The 24281-nt window shown below is 36.2% G+C and overlaps 1 protein-coding gene across 1 annotated transcript in view; it reads right to left on the bottom strand.

Annotated features, from left to right (window-relative positions):
* The window catches only part of Gad1 (glutamate decarboxylase), an 84126-nt gene that overhangs the window by 46443 nt on the left and 13402 nt on the right, over positions 1-24281 (bottom strand). Inside the window, exon 2 of the mRNA XM_090399232.1 lies at positions 2142-2232. Coding sequence (XP_090255358.1) covers positions 2142-2232 — 91 coding nt within the window. The remainder of the gene's footprint in view (positions 1-2141; positions 2233-24281) is intronic.

Here is a 24281-nt window from a genome sequence, read left to right as displayed (position 1 = left end):
TATATAATATTAATTTGAATTATTAATAAAATTTTAATAATTTTCAAATAAATTGAATAATTTGTTTTAATCATTGCGAGAATTGATGGAAGGAAGTGTTACAAGAGGTTTCATAAAATGTAGCATATTAGTATCGTATGCAAGCAAGGTTAAGAAGGTACGAATCTAAGTAATACTTGACACGAAATCATATTCTTGTTTTAGTTCTTTCTCAGCCGTGAATAACATATAAGATACTGAGACAGTTTAATGTAAAGTCAACGGCCTCTGTGTACAAATAGCCAAGTCATGAAGATAATGTCACGCGCAAACGCTTGTTTACTAATGCGTGGGTAAGCGATTAAAAGAAGAATATTGTTTAGTCTCAAGTATAATTTACTTAATGACCAAGTGGAAAAAAAATGCTACATGGTACGAATCGATTAATATTCTTTTTGAACAACATTGTTATCCCTGGGGGAACATTTCGTGAGGAATGCTGTTCCAGAGAAGAGAGGAACGTGGAATGAAAGTGAAGTAGGATAAGCGGGTTCGGGCGGTTGTAGTTTAACTGTAAGCGAAAGTTGAGAAGCTGTTGTTAGTATTATTACGCGGAACAGAGTCCATCGGAAATACCTGTAAAAAAGATAAAGCAGATCGTCTTTGAGGCATAGGTTGAGAGCGAGTCTGTAAGAGAGGAATTATCAATTAGCCGAAATTTCCTCCTTTGGGCAGCATCAAGAATTTCTAGGCACGACAATGCTATGCTACACGACAATGCGCCTGCACATTGCCGTGTACCAACAACTGTAAACTATAAAATGATGCTAAAATAACGAAAATAAAAGTATCTATTGTTTTTTATAGAAAAAAACGTATCTGTATAATTTTTCTTTTTTTTTTTTAAGTCAATTAACTACCCATGAATGGTTGCACAGTATTAATGCACTATTGGGAAGGAAACCAAAGGTCATTATAGGGATTAGCGATAGTGAGTATTAAAATTTAAAGGAAATAAATAAAATTTTAATGGAAGTATGGAGTACAAAGTGTAAGGTTTAAAAAAGCGAGTATCCCATAGGAGAATTCTCACGGAATCCTCGTGACTAACCTTAGATCCCAAGAGAGGATTACTCACATGTTGGTATTTGCAGCCGCAAGTGTGTGGGGGGGGGGGGATATTATTGTTTTTTCGTGTTGTAATTATTGCTTATTTCCCTGTTTTGGTTTGGACTGTTTTTTATCGATTTAAATTCGGATTCGATTTTTTTTTTCGATTCCGTTTCCTATGTCTAGTACGCACTTCTTAAATCTTCAGTCCTTTGTCAATTTTTTTTTCGCATTGTCTTCATTATGCTGCTTCCAAAAGCTGTGTGGCAGTATTTTACCCCAAAATCTCTTCCGTACAGGAAAATATTCATTATTTTATTGCATATTCCGAGATCACTGCATTTTTCTCCGATCACTGCTACTCTTCACGGGTTTTCTTTAAAGGTGGCCCTTAAAGAAAATCGAGAAAATGATTTTACCCGGCCAAATTGCATTAAATTTGCTATAAAGCTTGAGCTTTTCAGGCTCAAATTAAATATATTAATAATTTATTACCACTTGATATGCTGATGCTTTATTCAAAAAAGAAAGTGACTTTTTTCCCTTGAAAAGTTGGTGAAAGGTTTCCAAATCTAGGAAGCAGCTGATCCTCATAGTGCAACTTCCAGCACCTAAGTAAGCGGTATAACAAAGTATTATTAAAAACTTCGCCACTATTTTGTATACGATTGAAAGCACGCATATTCTAATAAATCAATATTCATATACAAACAACCAACATAAACAAGAAGAATTAAAGAGCTTTTAAGAATGCTTAGTGAACTTGAAAGGTTGCATGTTTTGCAACGTGTCATGATTTTCGAAAGGTTCTTGATCTGAATTTATTTTAATACAGTAACTTTCTAATCGGACATTTACTATACGCGTTTTCAAATTTAAAATAATAATAATAACGAAAGTATGAGTACTTTCGGTGATATATAAAAGAAGCTGCGATGTCACAGATTTTATAAGTGGGATCAAGGTTACAGGGTAGTGCCACGACACGTGTAGCGACTGTTTTACAAAGCTATAGCAAGTTATCATCTAGATCCCAAGAGAGGATTACTCACATGTTGGTATTTGCAGCCGCAGTCAGCCATTCACCCGCTAAGGATACGATGTCAAGCCCACAGGACAGCTGGTTGAAATAGTGAGGATGTGCTGTGGAGAGAAAACCAAGACAGTCAGTTAATTGTTTTCACAACTCCATAAATCTGCTTGTGCATTATGAAGAAATGAGCAACGCTACAAAGGAAAGGAGTGATAAGTAGACAGTTATGAGATGTTTGGTATAAAATCTTAAAAAAGTTCAGAAAACAAATTTTTTGTAATATCATTTCATTTAGTGTAAAGGCAATGCTAATTATTAACACTTTTTATTATTACTTTATATTTTTTCCATTATTACTTTTTCGATTATTGGTACAAAAATTAAAAAATAAATTAGCACAAAAAGAATTTAAAAAATCGGGTAGAAAGACTTCACAAGAGACGCCAGGGACAATAACATAATTATCTCTGAAAGAGATTGGGATTAACGTAATAACTATTTGAACACATTTCGGGATAATAACCTGCTAACGGGAAGAAACAGAATTAAACAAAAGGGAAAGATGTGACCTGCTCCTGTGTAATAATTACCGGTAAACATAAGTAAAACACCGCTACCCATACATTCAAAGTTATCGATTATTTTGAACCTTGTTTTTCTAGCCATGATAACCCCCGTTTTACCTTTCTTTGTGGCCATATTTAACTATTTCTGTTTTTCAATCTTCTTGATTCATAACGTTTCTGAGAGGCTCTGTTGATATCACAGACCTGTTCTAAGTGTCATCAGCACTTAAGGTATCATAGCAATGACTGATGTAAATCTGCAGCTTGCAAACAACCTTGCGTGAAGCTCTATTGGTGTCTTCCTTGGGATTTCAATTACCTTTTTATGTGCTTATTTTGTGTAGCCTCATGAAAATTCCGCATGTAATACATACACAAATATATTTGCTAGTCTGATTGGCTGCATGGATGATGTCTCCCCATCTACGGGTTGTAGATTCGAATTCAAATATAATATGGATGTTTGTGAATTGCTTTAGGTGGATGAAGAATGTTTTCATTCACCTGCCTCCTTACTGGAAGCTCCTCACTGCAGTGGTTTAAAGCCTTATGTCGATCGGCTAACTCGCTTTCATCTTTTTCAGATGAAGATGAGTTAGCGGATCTCATACGAATGCAGTGAAGATTTTCATCTCGCATACAGGCAAATCGGCCATAGAGCACACGCAGTCGATTTACAGACAAAATACATTGGTGGGCGGTAGGTGGCGTTGTGTATAAATATGAGTATAAATATAAGTGTGCATAAATATAAAGGTGGGTAGTGCCGTTTTATATAGATGGAGGATTAAGTAGCGGAGATTATGGATTGTGTGAAGTGTCCTCTCACGATGAGTTCTTGGATCCTTGGTGGTGTCATGTAATGATCACTTATTATTCAAAATGTTTCAAATAATCCAGAAACCTGGCTCTAGAGACCAAACAGGGAATTTTTTCAAGTCATTACAGGCCTCCAATAAGTGGAATGTTCTCATACCAAGCGATGAAATTCATCTCTTAAATAAAGGCAGCCCCACGCATCTATGTCTAAGGCGGGATTCGAACCGCAAGATGTCTGGAGAGCAGGTATGTTATTTCAGGCCGAAAGATCCGTTGCATGTTAATTTACGACTTCATTGTTTCAAGTTTTGAACAGAGCAAATTCCAAGTAGCTTTGTCCGATCTGTCGATGCAACGGCACAAAGTTGAGTTGAAAATAAATTAAATGAAAGCTTAAATGATTGCTTCGATTAGGAGATTATCTTCAACTTCAGTCATCCCACAAAACTGTCAAGGCAGTCGGAGGACACACGCAATTAACAGACATAATATAGTGGTCTCATAGGTAGGTGTTCGGCCATAAATCCAACCAATAACAAAGCAAACGAAGAAGTCTTTAGGCTCTCATAAGCATTCTAAATTGTCAATGAATAATTTACAGTGTGCTAGGTATGAAAGGAGTGGTATGGTATTCCCCCCCACACACACACCACCACCACCAAAGTTCAATTTCTGGACGGTTCTTCACTGAAGCACGAAGGACCAAAATTCAGATTTTATCAGAAACTAGAAGATCCTTTCCCTCAAAGGGATTATCAAATCAATCTGATTACAACTACTTATATAATACAGCGGCTCTGTTGTGTGCAGGGGCAGACTGATCCTAAACAAGATCTGCGTTATGCATCTTGCGAAATTCAGCTATTATTTAGGATGCATTTACGAATCTGCCAGTAAAAATCGTGGCCGTGTTTCCTTGTATAGGGTAACACAACAAGGTCATTCCATAAGAAAAAACGTCAAGAAAAAGACGGTAAAGAACGAGCTTTTTTCTACTATAACAGTTCTGGTTCTTATAGTACCCAGAGTTCAATCTATTATCGAGCATATTATCTCGAAGAAGTGTTTCCGTCTTTTAGGACTGTGCTTGACCTACTAATGAATTTAAAGACACACAAGCGCTATTTCAATAACGAATCTATAAGGTCATTATTTAAATGTCCAATGTCTATGCATAGCAACATATTTGTCGAGAGATATGCAATGTGCAGTCCTGTAACTGAATTTCTTAAATATTTGGGAATAAATGGTAAACTAGAAATTTTGACATGGTTATCAGTTCTTGAACCACCAGAGCAGTATTTAGTCCCCGGGAAATCATAATAAAAGCATTAAAATTGTTAATCTATTCATTTTGGATTCAGATTGAGTCAAGTTGTGTTATTGCGTTTGTCACTATGCTATCTAACGTCTGAACTCAGCCTTATAATGATTTATACTAAATGACACCTCATATAATAAATATCACAAATTTAATTTGAACATGAGATTGTTGGATAATTTTAGATTCTGGAAGATAAAGTAAAAAACAACACAAAATAATTATAATTAGTACATCTGTATATTAGCAGGTGTAAGCAGAAGCATGCTTCATTATTCACAGCAGAATAGTTAAACTGTTTATCATTAAAACGTCAAACAAGATGAAGTCTGGCAAATGAAAGTATTTATTTTGATGGAAGAAAGAACAACGGAAACACTGGATAAAATCTACACGAAAGGCTGCTTGCCATCGTTTATGTTTGACAGTCCAGTGAATGAAAAAATAAAAATAAATAACAATAAAATTGAATTAAAATAGCTCAGCGTTATAAAAGCAAGATATGTTTTGTTTAATAAAAAGCTTGTATGAAAGTATACAGTAAAATAAAAATCGGACTTCTCGGATTCTTTTCTACTGTCCAACTGGTTAGCAAGAAATGATTGATCTCGTTTAAAGCATTTTTGATGTGCTCAGTGCGTCTGTTAATTAGCGAGACAGTATTCGTATAAAAACAACAAAGAGCAAGTAAGTACAGGAAAACAAATGATTTATTTATTCGACATATTCTCCCGTTAATTCAATATAACGTTTACATCGTCTATACAAATTTTCGAAACCGCTGGTGAGGTATAGCGTTAAGCTCGGCGGTCGCCGAAGTCCGCTAATGCCAACTCCAGCGAATACGACAGGTATTGGAGCACTGTGGTGAGTGAATTTGGAAGTGAGAAACTGCTTCACTTTAATGCAGGACATCGAGATGGTACACACTTCAATTATTGACCCTCAGGAACCAATCAGCATTGTTTTTCAACTCGATACTTCTGCAGTCGATACTTCTACAATTTGGCGGCATCGGCTATCGCCATTCCACACTTTGCCATTTTGTTTCCGAACGTAACGGAAGCGTTACGATTCATCCCTAGTCACGATTTTCTCTAAGATGGTACGAATGACAGGAGGCAACACCGTCTCGTTCCAATTGTGTCTGCTGAAAACTAATGAAGCTATAACGATGCACGTGTGCTCGTTGAAATGAGTGCATTTCAGGGTTAAAACGATATGCTGTTTTTCCCCAATCCGATTTGCAGTATGCCCGTAAAGAAATCTGTCGGGTTAAATAATCAGACAGATTTCTGGTTAAATAGTGTAGTATCAAAACAACAGAAAAAAATTTTCCTACAGAAAAAGCGCTGAAGTTGAAATGAATGAAGTCAGTGGCGCAGCTAAAGCTATTGCTGCCCCTCTCCATACACACCAAAAATACCACAAAAAAGTCAAAACGACGTACAGGGAAATAAATTAAAACACTGTGTTTATGTTTATCTTAGGTGTAATATAGTTGTTAAAAACTAATTATTAAATAAGCAATACAAATGACTAAGTTAACATAAAAGTATTGTCGAAAACAAAATTGTCTCAAGTGAAAAATGCCGCCCGGAGCGAACCCCCCCCCCCCCCCCCAGCTACGCCACTGAATGAAGTGTTCACATCCACTCGATTAACAATTCCATAATTTAAGTATGCAAAAGTAACAACATTCTGATATCAACGAAATCTGTGACATGTACGTCACATATTCCACCTCGTCTCCCCCCACCCCCGGCCTTACACCGCTTTAAATTTCTGAAAGTTTTGGAGGAATTTTTATCAAATGTGTAAATAAACTCCCTAAAATAGACTACGATTACACGACAAAGCAGATTTTGGCTGTAGGAACACACTTAATCAAGATTAAGCGTCATTTTTATATAATAGTCCGTTTTCTTTTTTTAAATTTTATTTTGTTCCACAAAGAACTCTCAATTGGTGTCAAATGCTTTGAGTAATGATAGTCCGTTAGGAGAAATGTGCAGCAAACTAGTGTCTGCATCCATCAATAGCGCAACATTCGATCTAGAATATATTAAAACTAATATTGTATATATTTTTGTAATTATTCCTACCTTTTTTTTTTATTTTCCTCTTTCAACATATTACACACACACACACACACACACACACACACACACACATATATATATATATATATATATATATATATATATATATATATATATATATATATATATTCGCTCATGTCTGTTGTAAAAATAAGAAGAGAGGGAAAAGAGTGGAATTGGGGATGTATTTTAGTGATGCACCATTTAGCACAAGCGGCAGTCAGGCTAATAATGCCAGCGGTAAATGTGTGTTTAAACTATTGTTCCAAACAACTCGCTCGGTTGTTGCTCTCTTTAAGCCAACACTTTCTGCGCGCTCGTGGACAAAGAGTTGTTATAGGTATAATTAAATGCAGGTGCGATGTGCACGACTCTTTCCAGACCTCCACAATAACGGATACATGGGCTGCACATTGTTGCATCAAGGCATCCTTTGTGTTCTCATCTCCCCCACACCAGTGTCTCACCGGCATAAGCCATATTTCCCGAGCGTTCTCTCCCCTCAATGCGCAGAGCCTCGTGTAATAGGCCTACCAAGCAACAGACGACAGCTCGCACCAATCCCGGCACATTCAGCTGGATCGGCCTGTCAAGCGTGTAATAGTATCGTATGCCAAGTGTGGCTGGCATGCAGTATGCTGCATAGCATAAAGCTACATCAACCCTCTGTCTGCGAGTGACTTGGAAACTTAATAGTTTTTGTGTGACATTTGTTTCGCTTCGTGTGTTTCATCGACTCATGGAAAATCCTTAGAATGTTAATGCCGAACAGTGGCGGAGATGGGAACATTAACATAGCGAAACGCGTGTCCCTACAACTTACTGTACTTCTAACAGTTTTATTTTCTGTAACTAGCAATAACGTGTGTATAATGCATGTGTTATAATAACAGTAATGTGATAAGTTTTCTCTAATAAAAACGAAAATTTGCAAAAGAGAACAAAGTAATTTATTTATTTTTTTCTATCTTGTATATATATATATATATATATATATATATATTGTATCACATAGTAATACTGTGATACTTAATATCACATAGTGTCAAAGTATTATTGGTTTATATAAGAGAAGCTTTAACTGAATGAGAGAGCAAACGTATTTGTCCAGTTGCAAACAACGAAATTTGCAATTCTTGAAAGAGCGTTTAACTTCGGAAGTGAGAAGCATTTTAATTATCAGTTATTATGTTAATATGTCTACAATGTATAACATATTCTTATGATACAGTATTTTACTTTTCCTACGTTTATTGTCAATGGGTATAATAAGAGTATAATAATAATTCATTTTAAAATATAGCGGCCTCTATTTTAAACATGAACATAAGAATACCTCAAAATGCTTAGTTAACATTAAAAGTTAATTTTCATGTTAACTAAGCATACCACTGCATGGCAAATTACTTAAAAGAAGTGATAGTAATTGCTTATTGGATTTCTCTGTTTTTCAGCATCATTAATGACCAGTTGTTTTATTCGGTATAATTCACATTCTACAAAAACATGAAACGTTTAGTATTTTTCATAATCCATGAAAGCAGACAACTTTTTAAATATTTTGCGCTTTCGAAATAAATTTGAAAAGACAAATTATATTTTTGTTTCAATCCTTTCCCAGCGCGTAAGAAAACAAGGTCTGTGCATGAAATGTCGAAATGACTAGGCTATATAGAAGCTGTTGACTTCCCATCAATTACCTTAGTATTTCCCCATTAAACACACTTCCTTTCGAAGTGTTCTGCAGTGCATCAGGGGTGGTCGCTACCTAAACAAGTTTCGACGTTTATCATTTGTCTCATCAGTGTGATCTAAATCTAGGAAGATATACGGAGGTATCTGCAGAACAAAGCAATTGGTGTGAAGTCGACATTCTCAAACTGTTTCGATGCGCTTGGGCAAAGGATTAAAGCAACAATATGATGCCATATATATTATAATTCACTTTGTAACCAAGCGAAAAACTTTCTACAACTATCTCTAATTCAGAATATTTTGCTACTTGTACATGGAAAATATATCTGCATTGATTTAACCTCAGTATCTTCCTGCGTCTAGCACTGACCCCTGTGATGAGATATCTGTAAGGTCGAAACCGGTCTGGGTAGCGACCCTGCCCATAATACATAGCAATATACACACTTAAAACAAAGTTTGCTTTCATTACTGGTCCAAGGCAATAGATGTGAAGTCAGCGTCTATTTGTGCAAGTAGCGTAGTCGTGAAGATACTTCAAGCACAAACTTTGCTTACGCCTGAGTAAAAAATTAAAACCAGAATATAATTTCTCATTTATAATTTACTTGGTAACCAAAAATAACTTTCTACAACTTTTGGAATAATAATACGACAAGTGCATATGTATTCGCGATCACTCATTCTTATAACGCTGCACTGCTGAAGTCATTCTTAATTTTCTAACACCAAAGAAATTATACTCGGCATTTCAAGAAAAGTTTTCGCCCTTCACAACAGCTCTTCCAGCTTTGTTTTTAAGGCTTCAGTGATTTCGTTTAAAGCCATGTCACCTGCACTAGAACTGATTTATGGGCAAAGAAATTTGCGAAGCGCATATCTGACAGTTAAACAGTTCGAAAATAAATAACTTTGTGTTTTAAGAAACATAACTAAAAAGTAACCTTGATTCCTGGTATGTGCAAGACAAATCGAAACACATTCTTGAGGCCTGTAAAGAGAAACTGCATTGAACATGAAAATGCATTCTCGTCAAAACTGGAGTTTAGATCATAACTACAAATTTTGCTCAGTTAAAAGCGTATTTATAATAATACCGATATTATTTTTGCTCGCAAAATTTATGGAATTCTATATGAGATGTCTTACGAGTTCAGTTTTCAGCAAAGCTTTTCTGTCCACAGGCTTTAATGTATCCTCCCTCAACTTCAAAAGGAAAGTCAGAAGAGGATCTTGGAGAGGTTACTTGATATCCTACTAAAATCGTCTCGAGAACAGATGCTGGTTTCCCATCGCCTATTTCACACGATTAGCCGCTAAGTATCTCTCTCTCTCTCTCTCTCTCTCTCTCACAGCCACAGGGATACTAGCTGGTTTTAAGGGAACTCGCAGATGCTTCATTAGTTTATAAATCTCCGTTGCTCACATTAAAGGAAAGCCTTTTGTTTCTTCCTGAAGTTAATCTTAGCTAATTGGAAATACATTGTTCTACTGCATATAAGTATATCGTGGACGGCATTAAAACGATGTTTCATTTCACATATTTAAACGAAAGTCAAAATATTGCACATAAAACATCTTGAATATTATCACAAATTATACAAAGTAAAAGATTATTCTTGTCTTTTCATTTTTTAAGACAAAGTGTAAAAACGTTTTTACTTAAAAAAATACAACCCGTAACATTGATTTGCAGGATGATTTACGGCTTATGTAAAATAACTTCATTTTTGTTTTCTCAGAGGGAAATGCAAGCTATTCTTGGAAACCTTTTAAACATCTCCAAGCCGAGGTTTTCTTTTCTAACTTTTGTTCCGTTCATTCCCAGTTCCGGGTAAAAATAAAATAAAACATCGGACAGTTTCTGTGTACGCCACTAAATCAGGTTTATAAATTAAATTTCTCCCACAATAGGGTCTAATCAGGACTGTTAAAGGATGAAGTGGAGAAGATAGCGCGCTGAAACGACTAAGGGAGAGGATATTGCTGCCGCAGTTGTGAAAGTCATCGACGACACAATGTAACTCTACGGACTCCCCGTCACCATCCGTCACGCGCGCTGAAGAGGACAGTGGTTGCCCACCCGATGAGTAATTTGATGCTCTATTCGTAAAGAAGAGACGGCAGATGAGTGTAGTGTGGGGAGATGGACTGATTGATTTCGATGGGACAGTGCTACTGACGCGTATGAACGTTCACAGTATAAGGTCAGCGACAGAATGAAAGGTTACAGTGGCTCATTTCACTGACTGGATGCCGGACTTAAGCTCAGATTAAATCTTTACATTGCTTTCTTTTCCTTCCACTTGGGGGTGCAAATTTTAGGAATAACTTCTCGTCGAAATATTTCGCTGTTATGTGTTGTCTTTCTTCAAGATTCTGAATGCTAGCCTAGACGTAAAACTTGATGTTCGCTGCTTTTGTATTCTGGTCCTTGATAGCCAGTTAAGTTATATTAGTGCTTCAAATAGATGATCTGATGAAACACCTTTCCCCCTTTCTTAGTTTAATGAAAAGAAAATAAATTAATTTCCAGTAGTTTCTGTTGAATTCATAGCTTCATCACTTTAATAAAATTATAACAATTCATGGGTGTGTTATCTTGTTCGCTAAATCATTCATGGGATTCTTATGATTATTTGAAATGAGAATATCAAAAGTTTTTGTGCTTATTAAATACGAGAAAATATTTGAAATTTTATTTAGGTTATCATTCATTAAAATTATTGAAACTTAATTTTTTTCAACTTATAAGCAATCCGTATTTTTCCGTATATCCACTTGAAATCTTGATCAGAAATTCAGCAAAGCATTCATATTACTACTAGCGTCACATTAACATTTTCTTCTAAATTAATATGTTATTTTTTAAGACTTCGCTACTGTTAGATCTTACATTTCGGTCTTCTACAGAACTATAAACAGCATTAATCCACTTACATCTTAGTCTTCCTCGTCATGGCATCAAACCTTTGGTGGTGTTGCTAAGTTTTTCTTTTCTGTTCTGTTCAAGTGACCAAACAACCTTGGATTAGCTATGCACACATTCTTGAATGCTAATTTTGTCAATTTCCTTCTAAATATCTCGGTGTTTATTTTAATATGATTTTCCCCTTCATGCTAGCTGTTCCCTGTCCTCACATACTGTTTTCTCGGATCTCTGATCTCATTGACCAACTCTTATTTGTAACCTAATTTAAACACAGAAATCAATTTTCAGAATCTTAAGATTTTGATTTTTTATTTATTTTATTTTATTTTTTGAAACATTTCGGAATTTTTATTTTTTTTTTTCATAATTTTCAAACTCTTATCTTCGGCGTTTCTTTAAACTTACTTTTCAAAAAATGCCCAATTCTCACTGTAGCAAACATAACAAACTCCTTCATTATAATAACTTGTCAAAAGATTTCAGCTAAAACCTCAGAATCACAGTGCTTTTCTAAAAGGAAACTGATTGCAAAACTATCGATTACAACGAACTATTTCTGTAGTCCTTAAGCGTTTGCTTTAGTGGGAGTTTATTTGGATTTGTTCCCATTTGATGTCATGTTGCGAAACGATTCATTTTCCTCATTTTTATTTACTTATTACTTGGTATCTTCAGTTTCTCTGTACATGTATACTAAAAACTTTTCATAGCATTAGTATGTCACTTACTTTTCAACTTTTCGTGGATGGGATTATCATAAACAATCCACTACGATATTAACGTCAGAATTTGGAGATACTGCATGCAAAGTTGAATATTGCATGTTTCCTCCATTATTATAATAAAGAAATAGGGAGAAGCATATGCTATATTAAATCCTTGAAGAAAGATATGCCTTTCATGTAGTGAACTGAAATACCGTATTCAATCCGCATTCATTGGATATGATCCATAAAACTACAGTAATAGAATCACCAAAAGTTGGGGGGGGGTACTATTTTAAAAGTGAAATATGTTATTTCTTGTAATAGAGAACAAGTTTTATTCTTGTAAATTTACTCTATTCTTTTAATGTTAAACAAGTTTCGACATTAGCTGGAACATATGCTATATTTCAACTTTTCATGTGTATTTATAAACTGCATTGCTATATTCAACTACTATTTTTCTTTTATTACTAGAATAGCGGAAAACGAATGGCATATTCATCCTTTTCATGTAATATTTCCAACCTTTGGCTGCTCCATTGTGCGGAATCTTTGGACAATCTGACCTACGGAACGTCATAAAATCTATGATTAGGCTAGAGATCAGATAAACCAATACCCTCCTGTAGAGACTACCGTTTTCAAGCTCTTCGGGCTTCAATAAGCAAAGTGGTGTTATCGCATCGTGAAGAATTTCTTCTCATCTATTTTCGCAAACATCCTTAAGTTGTAGAATGTGAATCTACTGCAATATATTCTTTGCAAAGAGGGCGACATTTCCAACTAACTAACTTATCGTTCAAACCGGCATTAGCAGGAGGTTTGATTAATTAGAACACACATATGCCAATGGTAAGTAGTTAAAATGTATCCCCATACTTCTTTCTAGTGCAGAGGTTCTCAATCTTTCTTGTTTCACAGCACCCTTATGTCTCAGTCCCTAACAATTCTGCGTTTTAAGTAGTTAGGTCCAAGCCACTTAATAACTTAGTAGCCGTTTGAAAAAAAAAAATGAAATAATTCGCTGCGCCCCCCCCCCCCATGGTGACGCGGCACATAGTTTGAGAACCACTGCTCTGGTGAAATTCTTGATAACTTTTGCTGAGGCTGGTTTGTTTACAGAAGGAGTTATTTTTTTCTGTATGTCAAAAAGGGCTCTCAGTGTTGCAGGTTTCTCCTCCTCTTTCCAGGCGAGAATTCTTTAAATGCTAACTTAATAAATGCATACATTAGACAGGCTTCTGTTGCCTTGAGAGATTTCCTGAATGTGTGGGCTCAGCTATGGAAGTAAGGAGGTCCCGAGTCTATCTGTTAAATATCATTCCGTTACTGTGCTGTAACGGGATAATTTCCCATCGGTGGTCTATAAGAATGCTTTTTGTTTTCATTTAAGCATCATAACGAATGAAATGCTTTAGCTTAGAAGTCAGTAGTGCAAAATGAAAACTAACTTTGAAAACCAACTTTACGGCATAGTTGTCAAAGTGGATAGCGTCTTCTATCCAACCTGTAGGCTTGAATCCCAACGTGAGCATCAATATATCTTCAGGTGTGAGATCAGTACCTTGCTCATCGGTACCTGAACTCACACACGGTACTATTAATAGTGTGCTGAAGGCATTAGCCTATAGTAAACCAATATTAATACAAGTAGTACATTTTTGTGTGTTTCGAATCACATATACATGAAATTCAAGCATTCCTATAAGCCACTTACAAAAGGAATTTTAATAGGATATCGATTGCATCTGCCTGTTTTTAATGGGGAGAAGATGAGATTGAAGTGAAGTAAATTTTTAAAATTGCTTACAGAATAGCATGGAACATATAGTTGAATAGTAAAATGCTCATCATTTGAAAATACGAATCATGATGAATTATAGCTTACTGTTTAATTATGTTCCATGAACGAAGTTCTTAAGCAAGTTTCAGGTCAAGTTGATCTTGAAGCAATTAAGTAAACAGCTTTCTTTCGTGTGTATTTTCCATAGGTAACGTGTTACTGAAAATATATCGCTTTGTTGACATTCCTTTCATCTTTTTCTAAAAATATTTTGTGTAAATTGACAAAATTCCGCATTCCTTTGAATGCATATCAAAATCAAGCAAAGATTTTTAAAAGGTTCTCCTCCAAATATTGTATTTCAAATGCAATAACAATTTTATCGTAAATACTAATCACACTCTCAAAATATGTTAGATTTTTAATGGATTATAAATTTATTCACTCATAGTGAATGTAGCTGCGTATACCGATTTGTAATTACTAGCTGAAATAACTACTAAATGGTCCATCGTGTGTGTGTGTGTGTGTGTGTGTGTGTGTGTGTGTGTGTGTGTGTGTGTGTGTGTGTGTGTGTGTGTGTGTGTGTGTGTGTGTGTGTGTGTGTGTGTGTGTAAACCTGAATATCCCTATTCCAGATTTAAAAAAAAATCAAGATTATCGCACACAAACTTTAAATTTTAATAATTTAACTTTTTTTTAGCTCATTAGAGAAATTTTTGTTCCGCAATCTTTCTGCTAGAAATAATGATAGAGCTCCGGAGTTGTATGTGTGCGTGCATGCGACGCTCGTTTGCTAGAGATCGTTCTTGTGGAATAAGTACGAAATAATTACCCTAGTCAAATCCCACCATCACTGCTGTCAAACGATTTATGCTCGCGCACTGTAAATAGTCGTGCGCTTCCGATTTTCCGCTTCATGTCCCAGTCTTGTGTCATAAAATTTAGCCGGCACGAAGACGATATTGCGTGGACAGTTCCGAGAGATGCTGGAGGCTACCGACTAGGATGTGAGGGTAGAGATCTGCCTCGCCTTTTCGCATTCTCAATATCGCATTATTAACCAAAATACACGCAGCACGTGCAGTGTTATAACTTCACTTTGAAACTCTGTCTGTCAGTTATCCTGAATCTAAATGTATGTCTTAAATACATTTCTTAAATACATAGCAAAAACTTTGTTTTTGTTACATAAAAGAAGCTGCAAATTTGGTATCTCTAGAATACACAGATATTGAGATATGAAGACTTATAAAACTTGTGTTTACTTAGCATACGTTCCTTTTCAGTGAGATTGACAAATATTTAAAGATTTCTTTCATACCCGCAGGACAAAAGCAAAACAAGAACCTGAAACTAATTTTCGGGAAGAAACTGCACCACTGAGAGAAGGGGGAAAAAAAATTCGCTTTTTTTGTGTGTACATGATGCACGTTCCCTGTAATCATTGCGAAGCCATCCGTCACGGGTGCTGGACCATTGATTTCTGAACGCGCAGCCAGGCAAGTGGCTCGTCACAGATAACACTTAGTTGCTGTCGCCGCTCCGATGGCTGTGGGAATAAAATGAGCCCATGCCTCCCGCGCAACACACGGTCGTTCTCTGCAGAAGGCACTCTTTCCAGCTATCCCCCTGACGAAGGCATCCTCGGTATTCGGATTCTATCACGGAGAGGGATACTTGGGCTAATACTGAGCCTTCGTGATGGGCGGCCGTTGCGTACAGGTCTGCATTTGATCGTAGACCCTAAATAACGACATAGATCCCTAAAGATGATGGGCCGTATATTTTCCTTTCCCTCTACACTACTACTTTAATTCCTCGTGTGCTGAGAGACGCTCCAGTGACGTTCACGGTTAAACGAACGTCAATTGTCGCTCGCTGCCGTCTCCATAGTGCTGTCGCGAAGTTTGAACTAATCCGTTTCTGTGTTCTGTCCCGTACTGCTGCTATGAATGGAGCTGCTTTCTGAAACGTAAAATACCTCTCGGGTTTTAAAGCAAAATCATCTCCATCATTCCTGATTCGCACTGTTTTCATCTCAATTCGTTCACTGTCGTAGGTTGTTGAATGGAGTCTTAGATTGAAATAACTCTTTATTTCTCCATACAAAATTAAAAATCTTAGAATAGTGTAGGACATATTTAGTAAGAAAATAATATCCTGAACAGTGATCAATTTGTTTGCATAATAAATATAATTACATCATAATAAATTTAGTTTAATCCTTCATCCAAGCGTGAGCAAACAAAGTTTGCCCCTGAAAGTATCTTCAGGACTGGGGTAAGGTGGTACAACACCGGGAAACTCGTTGCAAAGGTGGAGAAAGATCTCTCATTACTCCTATCTCAGCATCTCCCATAATGCAAAACACATCTCCTTGCGGATATGTATAATGTTATGCATTAAGGGAAGGGAACATTATACATATTCGCAAGGAGATGGGTTTTGCATTATGGGAGATGCTGAGATAGGAGTGATGTTAGCTTGCTCCACCTTTGCAACGAGTATCCCGGTGTTGTACCACCTTACCCCAGTCCTGAAGATACTTTCAGGGGCAAACTTTGTTTGCTCACACTTGGATGAAGGATTAAACTAAATTTATTATACTCTAACCAAGTGAAAAATATACTTTCAATAATTACATCAAACAGATCAAAGGATCTACTTTTTATCCATCACGGGCAGAAATGCATATGGATGGTCACTATTGAAAGAGACGATTATTTCATCTGACGATACTTTGAAATAGTCACATTTCTGTTGCTCAAACCTTGAATATTGATTGCCTCTCTTTAAAATAAATATGAATTTTTATTGTCATTAGATCTTTTAAGTTGCTGAAAATAGCTGTTTTTATTTTGTTTTTTTTAGGAAAAGTAGATTTATTTTCAAATAAATGTGCTTATATTACCTTGATGGACCTGTGTTTCATTCAGAATTTCTCTGTGAGTGCAGATCACAAAGATGCTTCCAACGATCTCGATCTTGAGCCTCTTTATTCCATGTCATACCCATAGATTTCACTAGTGGATCTTCCCATCTTGTAGGTGGTCTTCCTGGTTTTCTCTTTATTCGTGGTTGCCAGTTGAGTATTCTGTATGTCCATCTGTTATCCCTGAATCTGGCTATGTGACCTGCCCATCTCATCTTCCTTTCATATACTGCAGTTACCACATCTTTTATGCCTGATCTCTTTCTTAGTTCCGTGTTCCTAAAATGTTCCATTTTGCTGATGTTACAAATCCTGTTCTATTGCACGCTGAGTTATTCTGAGAGTCTCTTCTTCTTTTCTTGTCGTGTTCCATGTTGCTGATCCATATTTGAGTGATGGAAGAATATCACTATTAAATAGTTTCGCCTTCGCAGAGATGTCAAGATTTGGATAATCAAAGTGTTTCTTTTAGTCTGGTGAATGATAGTCATGCAGCTTTCTTTCTTTTTGCTAGTTCTTCAGATAAATCGTTATTCATTTTTATTTGTCCTAAGTAATTGTAGGAGTCAACTTGTTCTATAGGGATGTTATCAATACATAGGTGACTGCCACTTGTGTAGATGCTTTTGATCCATTTTGTTTTTTCAAGATTCATTTCTAAGCCTATCTTACTGCTGTTTGTGTACACTTTTTCACCCATTTTTTCTAGGTCTTTTGGGTTGTGGGATATCAGTACTAGATCATCGGCAAACATAAGGATTTGTAGCTTTTCACCATCTATGCTCATTTCTCCGTTTAGGTCTAGTTTGTTTTTCAGAATGTATTCTAAAGTGCTGGTAAATAGATTTGGGGAGATCACATCGCCTTGGCGGACCCCTCTCTTATGTGCTTCTATATCATAGAAGTAAACAAATTATCCACAAATAGAGTATGTAGTCCTGTTGTGTAAAATTGTAGGATCTGATGTTTGTTAACCATGGGAGAGAAGGCATAACTAACAGATGATCAAATGTCATTTGATCGCTTGTTATTTTTATCGTTATTTGATCAAATATCGAATGATATTATTATAAGTATTTCTTTTGTATTTGTTTTGTTTTGATTATTTAAGAATGGTGCTTTAACGTATTGTGCTGGAATACGAAAGATACCTTTCTTACCATTGTCCGTAAATTACAAATAATTCTGTGTATCTGATTTCAAGTGGTTCAGTGCAAGAGAAGAAATAATGTTTATGTAATATTTAATTAGCAATATTGGATACAAAGGCGTATTTATAGTTTTTTTTCTTCCTCCAATAACAGCTCTTCTTCTTCGTTACCGTAGTCTTCTTAGTGATGAGTGCAATGATCAAATACCTCACAACTAAAGCTCGGTGAGAAAATTATGCGAATATTTTTCCAAAAATAGAAAAGCAGCACATATCTCTGGATGAAGCAATGTTTCACTGAGCGGGTTTTGAATTTTTTTTTTTTTCGAGAATATAAAGTCGTGAATCATAATAACTGAGGATAGCGAAACGTATTTGAAACAGTTTGGATGTTCATGAGATAATAATTACGAATCTGAACATCCGTTTGTTGAATATTACTTGTTGTACGAATCTGATAAACTGGTTAAAAATATTTAAATTAATTTCATTCGCTCATTCATATTCATTTTAAATATAAAAGCAGTTTCATAAGCAAAGCTCGAAAACACTAAAATTGCAATATTCTTTCAGTAGTTGCAATGCTATAACCGCTGGGCAAACATTGCTCTCGTAAGCGCGTTCTCTGCTGAACGGATGCCTTTCTGGCCAATGGTTAGAATAGCCAGGAAGTCGAATTGCAATATTTAGGACGACAAACTATTTTGTATTTATATTGGCAGTTTAGCTTGATTGGAGCTACGTGTGTACTGCGCATATTATGTCCATTTCGAAAAGCAAAGTGCACTCGCACTCAGTGGCAGCTCGTGGCTTGAAATCGTGGGGGCGCTGCAACTTTCGAAAAATGCATACACACTGTAAGTACAGTGTATACGTGTTTGAATAAAATATTAAAATTATGGTAAAAATTTTTAAAAAAATTAAACATGAAAAAATATTGTTTATTATCGATAAAATTATACAGTTTAGTATAATTCAAAATTACTTAAAAATAAAATCATTTTCATAACCCCAATAATATTCTAAAATAAAAACTAAAACAAATGTTATGTCTTTAATTGTAATGTCCAAATATTTAAAGAGACGGAGTGAACACGATAAGCACTAAGAATACTCTACTACTGGCGCAAACTGCATATAAACAACAGTGGAACTGCGCGACGGACAGTGCCGCATTACGCTAATAGCTTGCATCTCACCATGACGTGCATATGCTTGCGCGCGTAGCAATATAACACTGTGGTAAACACAGTGCTGCTAGCGCCCTCCTAAGTGCTACAAGATGATTTTTTTTTTTTATACAAAATAAGAGAATTGTATAGGATTGTTGATGGTAAAATTAAATATTACAAGCAAATATTAATAAATAATTTTATATATCGAGAAAAATTGGGGGGTGCTGCAGTTCCGTAGTGCCTATGCACGAGTTGCCCCTGCTCACTTAATGTACTCAAACTGCATTAAGTGTACATTGTTGTAACATAGTTAATAAAGTCAATATGTATGCGATGATTCAACATCATTTGTATTTTTTGTCCAATCTTTAAAGTTTGATTTAGCCGAAGCATTTCCACTAGTGACCAGGAATCATGACCAGCCCATCAAAATAAAAATGTTCATTCGAATTGACAATAGTAAAATGCGACTTATTAGAGTTTGGTATGTACACTCAAATTAAGCTCTCTACAGACAAAAGATCTGGGAATTATCTAATTTACCCAATTATTATTATTTTTTTTTGTATTCTGATCTGATCCTGTGACTTCCTCTCTTGAGAGGGTTGCAGCTGATTACTAGAGAGATAGTGACGCAAGGTGGTTTCCCGTTGTCTTCCTTGTCGTGTTTATGACTGTAGCCTGTGTGTAGGATGAAAAACCCCAGGATAAACTGGGGAAAAAATCCTACTGTCCACGCCAAAGACGGGCTAACTTGGCTATGGCTGAGGAAGATCCTTCAGCTCCTCACGCCGTCGACGGGAATCGAACCTAGGACACTCCTTCCACAAGCATATGGTTGCGAAGCGCAAGGCCACTAGGCTAACCGGCGGACGATTTTTTGTATTATATTATATTATTTAAATACTTTCTCCTTTGTATACGAGTAATTTTTAAGAGCACATTTTCAATGAAATATATTATTTGCATTAGTAAGAAGGGTCTCTTTATTGAACGATTCGTAGGAAGTGGGAAGCAATAAAAGTAATATTATCTTTTTAATTATTATGAAGAAAAATTGAAAACTTTGTAACAACAACGAAGGAAAGACTTAAGTGAGCTAAAAATGTAACTGCGCATATTACTGGAAATGAGACATATGTTATGGGTCAACACACGTTCTATTGAAGTGTTAGCATAGTCTTGTATATTAGAAATCATTCAGTTCGTGCGAGGCAGCAGCCAAATTAGGACATCCCAAATCGACTTTAGTATCATTAAAGGCAGAAACATGGTTGATGAAAAGAAATTTAAGAAACAGCCAAGCAGGTCATATAAGTTGATAGAATGGGACATCAGAATGCTGGAAAGAGATGTGCATTCTTCCCGACGCGCATCAGAATATGCTCTCAACCAGCAGTTCGGGATGTCCCCATTCAGAGGTGTGTTTTCTTTTCTTTTCACAACGTTATTTACAAAAATTAAATTCATACTTTCGATTTTTATAGAGAGCCTCCGTAGCTTATGCTGTATCGAAGAACCTTTTGGTTGAAAAGACCTGGATTCGAATCTCTTTTAGAACAACAAGAATCTTTAAAAAAAAAAATGTCAGTTTTTCGGATTTTCATCCTGCAATATACACCCTCTGTCCAAAAAGAAACCGATCTTTTTAAAAATAATTTCTAAAAATAGAAGAAACTAGTGGCGCCACCTGTTGTATCTTTTTGTTATCGAAAGCGGCAACCGTCATTAGTGTCGTGTCAACTGTTTATGACATTTGTTTCATTGGAAGCAGAGTTATAGTGTCAAGAGTGACAGTGCGTTTTGACGAACGGTCGGTCGTCACGATATTCATGCCATACGTGACGAATTCTCGCTATCAATTGCTTCAAAACGTCGAGATAAAACCCACCATTGACCGTTCTGCCAGGCGGAACGAATTCTTTGTGGATACTGCACTTGGAATCGTAGAAACAAATCAGCGTTGTCTTTACTTTTGACTTCTCCAAGCGACTTGTTTTCGGATGCCCGTCTTTTCTGGCACTTTGTTTCGGGCTCATACTCAAAACACCACGTTTCGTCACCAGTAATGATCGTTTCAAGGAAGTTTGAGTCCTTACGAGCGCTTTTAATGAGGTCCTTGCAGTGTTCAATTCGATACAATTTTTTGGTCGTCGGTCAACTTGTGGGGAACAGATCGCGAATTCAATTTGCGAAGGCCCAAACTCTCGGTCAAAATGTTGTGCACAGTTGATTATGGAATCCCCAATTCATCTTCCATCAATATCACGGACGATTTCGGGTTTTCTTTAATAAAATCACTCACTTTTTGGATGTTGACTTTGCTCAGTCCAGTTTTTGGACGACACGGCTTTTCGTCGTCCTCAAGCGTCTCACGACCACTTGAAATAGCTTAATCCACTCGTAAACTTGAGACCGGTATAAGCGTTCATCACCGTAAGCTTTTAGAACCATTTGATGCGTTTCGGTAAAACTTTTACCAAGTTTAACACAAAAGTCAATCGCAGCTCTCTGTTTGAAACTAATTTTCTGACTGATCGTCAAAGCACACTCTTGGCACTATAACTCGGCTTCTAATGAAACAACTGTCATAAACAGTTGATACAACACTAACGAAGGTTTCTGCTTTCCACAACAAAAATATACAACAGGTGGCGCCACTAGTTTCTTCTATGTTAGAAAAGTTCGGTTTCTTTTTGGACAGTGGGTATAGACAAACTGACCAAAACGCACACACACGTACTCGCGCAGTTAAGACATAATACTGCTTCGTAGCCTTGCAACCAACATTTCATTCAATAAACAGATATTAGCACTACCCAAACACTAGCAAACAATGTTCAGGTTCTGCTTGCGTGTTGCGAAGCTCGTGTAATTGAACAAGAGATCATGGAGTAAAGAATTGCAATATACACATTATTCAGGCGGACAGGGTTTGGTATGGTATTATGCTTGCTAGAAGAACGATGTTTATCCCTGTATCTTACCATCTATAAAGTAGTATGGAGATGATTCTTTTGATTTGCTTGTATGGAACATTGAACACTAAACATTGCATTGACATCTAGGACAATGGGCGTTACTTGCAATGTGAGCTTCTGGAAGTGACTGTTTTGATTATCAATATGCTAATGTACCATGTCATACTCCAAGGAATTTGGCTAATGTGATATTTGTACTCATATTTACTTGCGATATGTCAGTACACCCCATTATCTGAACCATTCTGCAGGGTTCGGATAATTTTTCGTGAGTTTGCACCTTACCAAACCCTCCGGTTTCCAAAAGCAAGCAATGAGAATGTGCTTCACTAAACAATGCTGATATGGGCTTAAACTATAAACAGTAGAAAGACATTATTTAGTTTTAAAAAATTAAAAAGCTTGTTTTTCATCTGACATATGGCTTCCGAAGCTTCCCTCGGAAGAGGTTCTTACACAAATTAATATTCATTGCTCTTTGCTGGAAGCAAAAATCGTGGGGAAAAAAATTGCATTCTGGGATAAATTGCAATATGTACTATTACAGACATTGTGATAATTCTTGATATTTTACAATCGAAAGATGGCTGTATGATGATATATGAGAAATCAAATAATTTTCCTTTCTTTTGTGAGAAAAGCCAATACGCTGCTTTTATCGCGATGATAATTCTTATTGATTGTGTTTCAGTATTGAATATTTTGAAATCAGTATATGATCATCCAAACTATAGCAGTTTCAAAGTTAACACACATAAAGAGTTTCTACTCTAATTTATAGTGAAAAACTAAAGAAATAGGGATACCATTTCTTAGTAAAATATCTTAATGTTAATAGTAAGAAGAGAGAGTGAGAGAGAGAAAAAACAGTCCATGAACCAGGAGTAAACTAACTACCAAGCTCAACTTGGTTTACGCAGTTCTGCCGCATACCACCAAATCATCAGGGAATGGAAATGTTTGCCGACAAGTTATTCATTGACACTAATTTGAGGTTTAATAGCTAAACCTAAAATGAAATCGTGAATATTTTTGGTTAAAGCAAACATATGATATTACTTAAAAGATAATCGGTGATAAAATTATTGAATAAAAACTAATCCTGTGTTTCCTGCTTCCACCAGCAGTACCGTCGAAGTACGGTGTAGCATAGAAGCAGCCTGCCTCACGGCGCGGCTTAATAAGGACGCTCGTTCAGCCATATTGCGGTAGGCGCCGTCGCTATCCTAACAATTCCTGTTAGCGTAGCAAGTGCGGAAAGACGTTTTTCCAAGCTTAAACTGATTAAAACTTATTTGCGAACAGCAATGACCCAAGAAAGATTGGTTGGTCTAGCCACTATATCGATAGAGGCGAACATATCTTATAATTTAAATTTGGAAGAGCTTATAAACGGTTTTATTGTGCGTTATCCCAATAGAGCAAACATTTAATTAATATTATTATGTAATCGTTTCGCATTAATGTTTCTCTTGTATTAAAAACAAAATAGCAATTGGAGATTTTCTTATATTTTTGTCTTATTATCCATCAGGGGCGATATTTAATTGTTTGCCTCAGGGCGCAATCTAATCTGGCGACGCCCTGTCCACCAGTAACATGGAATGAAGGAATTAGGATGTCTTAGTGTTATTTATTCTGAATAGTTACTTCTTCTTCTTTTTTTTTTGCATCACTGTATTTTTTCCCCCTTTTACGCCTTAGTATTCAATGCTGAATTTACTTCACTAAATTGCTAATTTACTCAACTTAATTCAACGCAATTATTTCACAAAATGGTTGTTTAGGATCCCCACATTTCCCTTTTTATTTCGCAATGCTTTTTGATGCTGATGGAAACTCGCATGAACTTTGGAAACCCCCGTACGCCATTTCCTAACACACATGCACACTCGCGCGCGCGCCAGCTGTGGATGATATCTCCCCTCCTCTCTTTATATCAACGTGAGCTTACTGAAACTCGGGACAAATTGATTGCAATTTAGCCCACGCC

Source organism: Typopeltis vanoorti, chromosome 10 (assembly GCF_054136105.1).
Source record: "Typopeltis vanoorti isolate ZY-2024b chromosome 10, IOZ_Tvanoo_1.0, whole genome shotgun sequence".
Classification (NCBI taxonomy): Eukaryota; Metazoa; Arthropoda; class Arachnida; order Uropygi; family Thelyphonidae; genus Typopeltis; species Typopeltis vanoorti.
This window is presented reverse-complemented; position numbering and strand designations above follow the sequence as displayed.